At 36.6% G+C, this 12,805-nt stretch overlaps 1 protein-coding gene across 2 annotated transcripts in view; it reads right to left on the bottom strand.

Annotated features, from left to right (window-relative positions):
- ctif (cap binding complex dependent translation initiation factor) overlaps positions 1 to 12,805 on the bottom strand; it is a 47,489-nt gene that overhangs the window by 20,605 nt on the left and 14,079 nt on the right. The window contains exons 7-8 of one of the 2 annotated variants that reach the window (XM_023961200.1): positions 3,563 to 3,639; positions 1,094 to 1,174 (exon numbers count right to left, since the gene is read on the bottom strand). In XM_023961200.1, the coding sequence (XP_023816968.1) occupies positions 1,094 to 1,174; positions 3,563 to 3,639 (158 nt within the window). The remainder of the gene's footprint in view (positions 1 to 1,093; positions 1,175 to 3,562; positions 3,640 to 12,805) is intronic. The other variant, XM_023961201.1, reaches the window with a different exon arrangement.

The raw sequence follows: 12,805 nt of genomic DNA, 5'->3' as shown, positions 1-12,805 counted from the left end.
GAAACGGCCTCCACTGTTAAGTGTAATTTGTGTTTATCACAGTGTGCCTTTAAACTTGCGTTCACAAAATAAAAACACTTATTTTCCTGAGCTTTCACCAGTCAATCCTAACCAGTGCACTTATTGTGATGTTTCTTTTTGGTGTGGAAATCTAAACATTGAAAGTTCTTTTTGAGCAGTTCTTTTTTTTAAATGTAAACACGTCAGACGGGCTGCACTGTAAACACGCACAGCTGTTTCTTTCTAAAGGGCCGCCGCCATCAACTTATCACTACAGCAGATACAGGTGAGGCCAAGTCTACAAAGCCCCAAAATCCGGAGGATTAAGAATTTAGGCTTGACAAAAGTGATGAGATGTCTGTCTGTGTGATTCCTTTTTTTGACATCCACAAAATGGCACTTCTTAAATCACTAAGCCATAGAGCACATGCGCATAGACACACACTTAAAAATTTAGGAAATATTAAATCTCAGTCAGTGAAAAGGGTTTTAAATTTTGACAGATAATTTCTGTTTGCTTACTATCTCATAAGATGTCCAGCTAATCTTGTAATAATACAGAGAAGTGCCAGTGAGACATTTAAATGTCGATCCCATTAAAAGAGTGAACACTGCATCAGTCCTGGTGCTGAACATCCGTTTGTCATACAGCAGCCAAGAAGCTGTCAGCATTTTGGATAAATGATGACATTTCACCAGCTTTTTTAATATTTACTTACTACATTATAAAATTGGGATAGACTTTTCTTTAGGGTGAGATGTTAAAATATAAATTACTCTGACGGTTATACTTTTCTAAATTGCTTCATTTTCAGCCTATATTTCTTACATTCACATTTTCTATTATTGCTTATTTTATAAAGTCTGCGTTTTATTATATATATTTGTTTGTATTGTCTGCCCACTTTAAAAATAACTCTTTCTGGAATAAAGATAATAAAAGCCTTCTATTTTATTCTAAATGTGTGATTTTCAGACAATAAAAGTTTTGCTAACTGGAAAAAAGGGTTTTTTAAAGAGCAGGACAAAAAGATCAATACTAAAAACATTTATGGCCCCATGAACCTCAGAACTTTGGAGTTGTACCACTAACCTGGCCGAGACTTGCCGTTTCCCCCCCGGGCCTGTAGGCAATAGTACGGTTAACTGCCCTCGGGTGAAGTGATCAAATGTTCTACAAGCAGGAGAGGAGGGTATGCCACAATGCAGGTGATAAGAACAGACAGAAGACGCACGGAATTGATGGGAGGAGAATTTTCACAGAGGAGGAAAATAAGAATTTCAGGAGGAAGAAGCAAAGCAAAAAAGAAAAACAAAACAAACTACAGGTTGATAACATCATAAAAACAACATGTGAAGAACTGCAGAGTCCAGAAGAACACTACAGTGACTAAAAAGGTACAAACGAATTGGCAGATGTGATCATGGGAAGAGGCAGAATGAAGACGATCAATCAATCTGTTTGCTGAGAATGGATGAAGAATTCATGGAATCGCTGGTTGACCCAGACTGCAGAATTGATCGACTCCGGGGAAGAGAGGGCTGCAGGCCAGACGGTCAATACCACGGCTAGAAACTCCACACTGCCCACAACACACTGACTTAATGGACTGTGGGGAGACAAGCTTTAACTGCCTGACTGAGCATCTGCATTTAGAAATCTGTAGATTTTGAATAAAACTGAGCGAAATGCAGCATATGTGGGCATAAATGCATGCAGAACCGGTATGGATAACACTTAATATCAATAAAAGAAAAATATCCTTTCTATGAAAAACAAACTCTTATAGAGTCAGTGACCCACAAACACTTACCGGTAGGTGAAGCACAGACTGGAATTTAATCAAAAATGACCTTAAAGGGATGTTTTTTCTAGTTATGTTAACAAATGTTGTAACTTTGTAAAAAAAATATAGATATTACTAAGTAATTAAAAAACTGCTAAAGAAGGATTTAAGGAACATTTTTAACCACTAAAATTTTATATGAACTAAAACTACAGCTTGAATAGAAGGCTGTGAAAAAACTGTTACTGTTGATGGAATTATTTATGATAAATATTTGAAGACAAATCTTCTCACAGTGAACAAAGAAAAACATCAACTGTTTGCATCACAAGAAAAAGTAAAAGTGCCTTTTGTCAAGTTATTATGAACTGGTTCAGCATCAGTGGAACTTGTAGAACAACTGAACAAAAACTGTTAGTACATCATCATCTTGTTTTACCTTTTAGTAACAAAGACCCACTCCGATCATCATTTGATCCATTTTAAAAGTCTTCCCAGTGGGCTTTTGATTCTGATGTTGCCGTTTTTAGCCAAAATCAGAAGCCTGTGCTGTTTTCTAGGACATAGTTTCTGCAGAGCGGTAGGAGTTCATTAGAAATTCACATCTAGGTGGTGATCGGAGCTTGCTGCTCTTTTCCCTCCCGTTGCTGAGAGTTCTCGGTTTACACTAATTCCAGCTATCTTACAGCCCCTCACACCCCAACCTAACATTACAGATACAACAAAAATGGCGATCAATATTGGAGCTATCCAGTCTTGAGCCAGATTCCAGCTCAGACGAGGAAAACGAAGGCGTACATGGATCTATTTGTCTGCAAGTAAATGCATCGGAATGGAGCGGAGCTGGGAGCAAAATGCCTCCCCAGAGTATTATGTACGGCATAAATAAAATCTTTTCAAACAGCATTTTTTTCATCTAATAATTTTAATGAAAAGAAAATACTTAGAAATGCAATTTTAAGCTTAGTTTTCTTTATACATGTCTTCCATTGTCAGAAAAAAGCCACATGAACATGTTTAAAATCCACTATTTTTATCAGAGAACATTTTTTTAAAGATTATTTCATCATGTTACAGCCTAAAGTAAATATAAAGTATATAGAAATAATAAAAAATAATAAAAAAATTACTCTGGGATGCAACAATTCTGTGACACAGAATTGTACGACAGCAAGATGCACAAGATAACAGGATAGACCTTGTTGATGTTTCCTGTTCACAAAACACAGAGCGAAACCTAAGCAGACTGCTGCTGGCTCCATTCCTCGGTTTGGACATTTCTTTGCTGCAGCCATTCCACATAAACACAAAATTCCTGGAAAGACTGATTATTTGCTTCACTTAAAAACAGGAATAAGGTGTTTTTCTCAGTTTGGTTAAAAAAACAATCTCCTTTTTCTTCCTGAATACAACCAAAATATTTTCTGTGGGCCTGTTTCTTAGCAACTGAAGAACAGTTTTGTAGTGACATCAAGGCAGGAGTGAGAGGTTTTTTTTCTCCTCAAGTATATAGTTTCAGCGAAGTCAGATTTTATAAAATCTACAGAAATTAATTAGGAAAAAATAATAATTACATTTTAATGATAAACCAATTGGGACAGTAGAGTCAAGAAATCAGGCATCTAAAAAGAAGTTAGACCTTATCCTCCAACACAAATGACAACTGCTACGTTTATTTACTTTTCTAGTAAGGTGTAGAGCCTGCATGTGTCTCTTCTCTTTGCCTCGACTCGTGTGGGTCTATGTCTGTTGTATGCGTATGTGTGCTTGGTTACCGTCGGTCATTCCGTCTGCGTCTGAAGAGCTTTTTGGTGTGTGCGATCTCAGCGTCATTAGGAAAGGGTGGGAAGACCTGCAAGGAGCAAATGTTGCATAAGGAGCAGCAGCTGAAAACACAGACAATTCATCACACTTCACTTTAATATACTTTATCTAAACCTAATGCTTGTGTTCTTCACACTAAGGTTGGAATGGCAGATAAACCACCACATGCTTCAGGAGTGTCTCACATTCAGATGTGCGACATGACAGACTCATGTCTGAACGGTTTCTATATGTATGTCTTTTTTCTAGATGTCTGAAAATTTCAAATATTTAATCATTATTTATATCTTAATTTAGAACAAGAGATCAGACATACATAATAGATTAAAAAAAAAAACAAATATTTCGAAGATAGAAATTATATTTGTCACTCAAAAACAAGGAAGTTGATTGAAAACTTTAGCAGTAGAAAAAACATAAAAATCACTGTTTTGGAACATTTTACAACAAATTCAGTTTTCCTTCACTCAAAGCTTTGCTGATTACAGTTACAGTAGATAGATGATAATTTTAAAATGTATTTATTTCAAATATTTAAGCATGATAAGAAGATAGAACATGAAGACACAGCAACACCTAAAAAAAATACAAAAAGACTAACAACTAGAAACCACCTTAATGTAAACTGACATTATTTCCAACAGAAACATTTTCTCCTTTATGTACTTGAGAGTTTTAGTTTGAAAATAAAAAATCTTTAGACATTTTACTTTGAAGGTTTATTTCCTTTCAGTGACAGTAGTGTATACATTAGTTCATACAATTAGTTAGAATTCAATATTTTTCAACTTTTTAAAGCCATAATTTCACTGCCTGAAGTTTCTTTTTAGTATACTTTTATAAAGATTGCAAACCAGTGGTCTTAAGACATAAAAATTTGCACAAATTACAAATATTTATGTATCCATATACATCTTTTAGCTTTAACTGCTTGAAAGATGTGAAGAACAGATGTTTCTAAGAACTCGCTTAATCCCAGCTCAGTAATGTAGTTCAATATTGACCAGTTGGTCATTTTTGATCTATTAAAGTTTATGGCATTTTACCAAAACTTGGGCGTACCAAAGTGCTTTACAACTCAATAAAACAAAAGGATAAAAGTCGTTTTGGCCATTTGTGACTCTGAACTGAAACACGCACAACTTTCCAGTTTTTCAGCAGAACCTAAACTTGAGGAATAAATGGACCAAGCTTGGTTTTTGGAAAAGCCAAACCACTTTGCCTAATAATATTTGAAGGTATGCGTCAGGAAACTATCAAACGTCACTGAAGCAGCCAGCCCTGCTCTAAAGAGGAAGGAGTCAAAGCAGAACCTTAAACACCCCCACCTGTTTGACAGGAAATATAAGCATCAGATAAATGTGCAGCTAACAGGAGAATATTTATTTAACCAAACATGAAATCTGCTGAACTAAAAGTTTTAGGACTCAAGGACTGGTTCTGGTAACCTCTATTAATTACAAAAACAAACAAAAAAAATTTTTAGGGCTTTTGAAATCTACACATTTCTGTACCGTTTCTACCTAAACATGACTAAACTTTTGATGTTCTGCTGAGCACAGAGACGTTTGTGTATAGAGCAAACTCACTGCTGCCGAGTTGGACTTTAATTAACGACACCCAACTGTGTGACACCTCTCATTCTGAAGATAGCGTGTCGACAGTTATTATATTATGGCTTGGTGGTATGCAGCACTATTCACTTAGCTCAGACTAATGAGCTTTTTTTTTTTCCTTCCTGTAAATCTTTAATTTAAAAGTGACTAAAATATTTTCCATTTATCTTTCCAGCTTGACAGCAGACGTTCTTGGATGCAAAGAGTGTTTATTTGAAAAGGGAAAATACACTTAAAGAACATTTAAGATATTCTTTTAGAGGTGGCGTCCATATTCTTATTTTGCTGAAACAAGGTCTGTTGGATATTGCTCTCTACTTATGCATCTCACTTCATTTGAAAAAGAAATAACAACTATCATCCATAAAACATTATGCCTGTCAGTCAAAGAGAACATTTTCCCCTTCACTCCTTGTCACTATGAGCGGTTACCATGGTTACAGGTGGCTTGGGACCAGTGCTGTTAGGTAAACATACAGTGTGCGAGGACGGGCGGTGTTGTGAAGAGGAGGAGTGCATAAATAAGCTCCATTACGAACAGCTGTGAACACATTGTAACGTCCAAGACGTGACACATGAGGAGTGAGTACGCCGTGTGTGTCATCCTGTCCCAATGAAAGTTCAGGGTACTGGTGTTCAGTTAGGGTGTTTGGGGCTCATGCCTGTGCCGAGGGGGAAGAAACTTTCAACCCCTGACATTGAGCAACAGTTTGACAACAGTCGGCAAGGAAAACAGCTTACGCAGCTGTTTGCATAATCACTCCGTTCTTCCTTGTTCAATTTCTCAGGAAAATTAAAAAAAAGGCAAAAACAGCCCCTACTTCTGATTCATAAATGCCCCCATGTTACTCATTTTGCAACTGCAGCATTTTCCGTGTAATTTCCATTCTTGGGTTTTACTTTCACAGAAGCTTTAACTTTATTCCATAAAGAAAGCAGTGTACATGTAAAACAGTCTTTTTGCTAGCTGGGGGTAAAAGGCTCAGATGTTGATGTTTACTGCAGACTCTGACAGCCAGAAATCTTCAAATGTGTCATCAATGCCCTGCTCTGCTACTTTCAGAGCGGCTGTCGGGGAAAGGTTGGGTTCCATTACCAGTCCTCTTACACCAGAGTACAAAAGTGTGTCTGAACACAGGGTTTCTGCTTTTTACTTGTGGCGCTAATGTAGTAGTGATATACATCTGTCAAGCTTTTTCCTCCCCCAGGTTATAACCACTTTGCACCAGGACACCCAAAGAGATAAAAGTACTCTCTAAGTAGGCGGCAACTTTTTCCTTTTTTCCTTATCGTACTTTCATTTTTCTAAGGTCTCATTAACCAGTAGTGTGCCTTTTAGTGGATTATAATTAATCGACTTAATTTATATTCCTACGATCCAACCAGATCGATGCGTCTGAGGCAAGTTGTTAATATGATCGACCAATACCATTATAAAATCATTTCAAAATGATATAAATCGATCTATAATCAATACTGGAAAATACCATTTGGATTGAGGTATGGTAGGTTGGTTGTACTAAAAACGACCATCGCAGTGGAAAACACACACGTGATGTCAGCAAAAAATGATCAAGCCATCATCACAGTCCAATGTTTGGAATTTAGCAAAGACATGTGACCATACAGTGTGCTAGAATGTTCTATTAATGCTCAGTTTGTATCATTTTGTTGTGGAAAAACAACGGAGAGCTGAACTTTAGGAAACTAAAATGTGAATAGATTTGACATAAAGTCTTTTTTACTTGTTTCTACACGTTTAATTCACACTTGATTATCTTGCAGGACATAAAAGGAATCTGTCACACTGGTTACATTTTTGGCTAAAGATGTCCTAGATCTATGTTAGATCTGTGAATTAAATCAGATTTTTCAAAATGAACCAATAGTGACTATGAAACGTATCAGCAACCACAAATTGTTATATGAAATTAATCATTAAAATGAATCGTTACACCCTTTGTGGATTGAAAACATAACTACACACATAAAAGTTAAACTTGATCAAGTTTTTAGTTGGCAGATATTGAGACTCATCAATAATAAAGAATGAACCATGTATGTCTAGAAAAGGAGTAATCTGAAAGCTGAAAAATGGCCCAAGCGGAAGAGCGTAGTGTTTGTGTAAAAGCTATTTGCAGGCTAGCAGGCATGGATAGGTAGATCAAAGCGAGCTTTGAGCTGTCCTGGTCCTCAGCCAGAAGACCTGTTACCTACATGCAGCCAGTGTGAGTGCTGTGGACGTGACAATGATGCCGAAGGGGGGGATGAATGGCAGAATGTTGACAGAAAGAGAAACATTTCCATTTGTTGCTTGTGTGCTTTTGGCTAAAAAAAGGTTTAAAATATTTTATTGTATTTGTTAAATATTCAATAAAAGATTTAATCTTTATAAATCTTAATATCTTTAATAAAAAATGCTGATAAAATAGCAGGATTAAGGAAGAGTAATGTAAATATAGTTGTGTTAAAACTTATTGGTAACAAAAGAGTTTTAGGCTGTTGGGGTAACATTGGAGACTGTCTCAGTAAATCCAGTTGGAGTAAATAGATCCATCGTTCAGGGAGGGAGAGTAAATTATTGCGCATTCTCGGTAACAATTTGATTAGATAAAGCTATAACGGTGCGATTTACGGTTAGAGGCAGGAAGACTGGTGGCCTGGGCTCTTCCCCTTTATTGGAAACGGTGCGAGACAGCAGTAGGTGTTTGCGTTTTGCTTGATTTGCTACCATGAGGTACCCTGCATTGATGTGGCACTTGTACAGAAGTGGAGACTGAGCCGAACAAAGGCGAGTTTAGTCATGAAAATAAAGCTATATTAGCTTCACTGCCAGCTTTTTTTGTGTAAGGATTTTTTTTTCAACATATATCTGTTTGTATGTAAGTTTATAATAGAATAAAAATATGAAAAATGTTTTAGTATGAAACAAACATGGCTTTACCACAAAAGGATTTAGTTCAGAGACTTTAGAGACAGAGGACGGTGGTTTGGGGTTAAATGCGTCCAGACAATTTGAGTTTCTTGAAAAGGCTCAATCAGCTGAAAAACAAAAATTATTTTGTGCAATCAGACCTTGAGATTTAAAATAGATCCTATTAAGTGCATTACAAGGAAGCTAACTGACAAATCATTGAAAGTGCAAGAAAAAAAAAGGTATTAGTACTTCAACTTTACATCTTTGGTATCAATGTCTTTGTCAGTCCCTTCATAACAATGACACTGCTTTAGTGCAGCGAAGGTACAAGTGTCCGGAAAGGAGAGTAAGGAAATGAGAACGCCACGGCAGCTGGAAATGTGAAGAATGGATTCAGAATGAAGATTAGGAGGACTTTCTCTGCAATAGCATAGAAAGTGAAGTCCATGATTTCCTGTCATTTCTGGTGCGTAACAATTCTGGCATGATGCTCCGTCATCCAGCCCATTGTTCTTCCCAGCTTATTTATGTTACAAGGAGGCCATTGGCCAAGAGCAATAAATTTAAAACTAGTCCAGGGCTGGACTGCAGGACAGGTTGTTGAGAACAGAGGAGACAGCAAGAATGATGGGAAGAGAGGCTGTCAATGCAACAAGGTGAGAAGACGGTGGGATGATTAAGCACAAAAGACTAATGCTCAAATATGCTTAATTAAAAAAAACAACAATATTCTATTTAAATAAAGGTTAAAAAAGCAAAAATAAAATGTAATTTATTGGACAGTTGTATCAAAAACTGTCATTGCAACTTTGACTAACATTGATGGAAGACTTCCTACTGTAGTTGATGGTGTCATGGATCTTCAGATTGCACATTTGTTTAACCAATAAGAAATACAAACCTTTTTATGAGAAAGAAAAGAAGCCAGGAACCTTTTTTTTAGAGAAATTTCTAGCAGAATATTTTCAAAAAAAGCAATCAATTGTGATGTGGCATCTAGAGCAGCATTCCCACCAAATTTGAGTTATTTTGATTTTTTTTTAAGTGGTAAGATCAAATTTCTGGAATTTGGTGCTCACAGTGAAACTAAAGTATATGATGCTTAACCCTGTTCAGGGCTCTGTAAAATAAATTAAAAAACCTTTATTAATGCACAATTTAATCCTAATTTCTCCTCCCAACTGGCTGAAGGTGCAGCGAGCCTCAAACACGCCACTCCTCTTAACAAGTTAGGAATGAAGGTTTTTTTCTTCTTTAACCATGGCTTGTTAAATTTGCTCTTCCCCGTGCTGCCCATGAGCCAGCAGTCAATAGTTGTGTCTAAATTCCTTCACTTCTCACTATGGTATATAGTGCATTAACCATTTTGTAGAGTGGTCCTAATCTACAATTCCAAAATCGAGTGCCCAAGATATTTCACAGAATATAAACTGGGGAATATAGACCACAATGCATTGCGTTTGAAAAATATTTCATGTGGAAAAAAAACTATTTTAATTATGGTTTTTAAATCATCCAAGTTTCATCATCAGAACACAGTTGATTCCTAAATTGTCTTTCTGAATGTTCATATTTATTAGGTTTTTCTTCAGCAAATGTGAGCATGGTGTCCAAATTGTTTAAAAATTCAGGGAACTAGATCGTCGTCTCACACTAAATAGTTTTTTTTCTTTTAGAAGTTAGGGATTAGTGAGGGAATTCGGACAGAGTCAATGTTGCCGTTCAGTGTTTCGCGATCATTTGTCTGTTCTCGAAATTTGCAATAATCGGTTCCTACTTTCGGTTCAATTCATGGATTTAAAACCAGTAAAATTGAGTCTTGACCTTTCTTTGCATGGCACAATGCAGCAAAGAAGCTTGTAAAAGGGGCCGAGTTAAAAAAATAAATAATAAAAAATGGATCCAAATTGAAATCAATTATAATTTAGAAAAATCAATATTAAATCATTAAATTTGTGACTCAATTTTACTTTAATGTGGTTCTTGCATCCTATTTTAGCAAGAAAGTGGTTTCAATTGAATTTTATTGAGATAACTAATTATGTTAAAGATGCTTCCACCTTTGTGAGGTTTTGATCTAACTAGTTATTTCAAAAGAAATTTTTAAAAGCCCCAAAAAAGGTTTTAAATTGAAATTTGAATATTAAATCATTTTATATTCTATTTTGGAATCAACTTTTTTATCATTTTCAGTCACTCAGACATGTTTTCTAACAATGTAATTGATGTCCTATCACATCAAATTTAAGACGATTTTGATAGCTTTAAGTCTTTTTAAAACCTTGCAGGGATCCTGTTAGAGGTTTCAGTGTTTGGACATTGCTGTGATGTAGGAATTTTGCATGCATCATGATCTAGTACTGTTTTTTAACTCCACATGACTGCATTTTTGTTAAAAAATAATAATGAAAAATAAAGGTTTGTTTTGGACAAAGCAACATGACATTTGAGAAAAAAAGTTGTTTGTTTCTTGTCGCTGACACCTTCCTCGTGAAGCACTCTTTCGCTTCACTGAACAGTCAATCAAAGTGATCTTTCTCACTGACAGATGTGTCAAACAAGGCGTTGATGGGGTCTGACAGTGCTGACGGTGGATTACAAACCGACTAAATAAGGGCGACAGACGTTTGCTAATGCTCCAGTCAACCGCTTGTCAGTTTGTGTCAGAGCCCATCAAAGCTTTAGGAGAAAAAGAAAGTAATTACTGACTTCATCCTTCTCAGGGATACAAACTACAGAGCTTGTTTCAAGAAAACTCTTACAACTCCTGTTTTATGAAACATTAGCCGTTTTTTTCCCCTTCTTTCTTCCACTTGGCACTTTGATCCCACAACGGTTTCATCTCTTGTCATATTTCTGGTTCTTTGATGAACCTGCACACCCATCTAGTGACTCTGGCTTCAGACTGTTTATCATAAGACACAAAGATGCCAAGACCTTTTTATCTTTGTCTCTCATAGATTTACCTACAAGCGGCACAGTCGAGAGTTTAAAACCCTCTTTCTGGTGCAAGAGCAGCAGACGTTCTGAAATATTATCCTGATTTCTGAACAAAGAACCACAACACAGCTGCTAATCAGTTCTCAGATGAACAAAGTGAATTAGTTATGTTATCAAAACAAAACTAAATATTCTTCTGTGTTATGGAGTTGCTCAGTTTGTACTGCAGCATCTATCTCATCTGAAAATGTAAATGTGATAAACTAGTTAAACTAGTACACTGGTACTGGTATTTAGAAGCATTTACACTGATGTGCTTGATAAAGTAGCCAGTGTTTCATATTAATTATTCCTTTTATACATCCAGATTTTATTTGTTTCATTGTTAAAGTCCCACCACAATCATTCTTTGATCTATTTTAAAATTGTTCTCATTGGTCTTTTAATTATGTTTATGCCATTTGTAGCCAAAAAAAAAAAAAAAATTCACCTCAGAGCTTTGGCAGGACCAATGGTGCGGTGCAAGTGGGGCTCCCATTCCCATCCGTTTACACCAGAGGTGGGCACTGAGGGCCGCATTCCTGCATGTTTTCCAACATACCCTGCTCTGGCATGTTCTGATTGGCTGGAAATACCTGAACCAGGTAATCAGTCACGAGTAGGGCAAGAATATCTGGAAATAATGCAGACACACCGGCCTTCGAGGCCTGAAATTGCCCATCCCTGGTTTACACATTTTCTTGCTAGATTGCAGCCCCTCACAACGCAGATCTAACATTACAACAAAATGGCGAGTAATATTGCAGCTATCCAGCCGTACAGTTTTGATCCAGATGTCAGCTCAGACGAGGAAAACAAAGACGTACATGGATCCATTTGTCTGCAAGTGGATGAGTCAGGATAGAGCGGAGCGGGGAGCTTTTTCCCCCAACTACATTTTTTCATTTGCTCCTGATTCACAACAATTTGAATAAAGAAAAACTCAGAAATGTAATTTTAAGCTAAATTTTGTTTAAACATGTCCTCTATCATCAGAAAATGCCACAAGAATATGTAAAAAATGCTAAAAACACCTTTTATTGTTGTGGGTCTTTAATGTTCCTAAATCATACAAAAATCAACTGTTTTGAGGTTTGAAGTGTTTTATAATGTTCATTTCTCATGATAAACAACCCCAAAGCGGTATTTTGATCCATTCACGCATTTCTGAGTATTCCCCTAAAAACATGCGCATTGAGCACCAGCCCCTCCCACTCCACGTCTGATATTGCAACTTAGATAAGCGAGGAATCCAGGCTAACACACACACACACACACACACACACACACTTTCTTCATGGATCAGCAAAACGATTTTATATCCACAATATGCGCATCCATCTTTGCAAAAGTTTGGATGTTTGTTTTTTTGTGGGCAAACGCTGACGCAGACGCTGCCGAGGGCCTCTAGGTTGACGTCAGGAAATGGGCGGTACCTAAACGGAGCGAAAGCCGGTGCCTCAGAGATCGAGTCGTCTTACGAGTAAGAAAAAGGGCTGCGAAAATACCTGATGTTTCATATTAAAAAATTGTTCTTTAGTGTGATCATATATATAGATCTAGTTTACTCTGAAAGCCTTAAGAAAAGCGTGATATACAGTCAGGACCATAAATATTTGGACAGAGACACTTTTTCATTTAGTTTCTATACATTACCACAGTGACTTATAAATAAAACAACT

This window comes from Oryzias latipes, chromosome 12, assembly GCF_002234675.1.
Source record: "Oryzias latipes chromosome 12, ASM223467v1".
Classification (NCBI taxonomy): domain Eukaryota; kingdom Metazoa; phylum Chordata; class Actinopteri; order Beloniformes; family Adrianichthyidae; genus Oryzias; species Oryzias latipes.
This window is presented reverse-complemented; position numbering and strand designations above follow the sequence as displayed.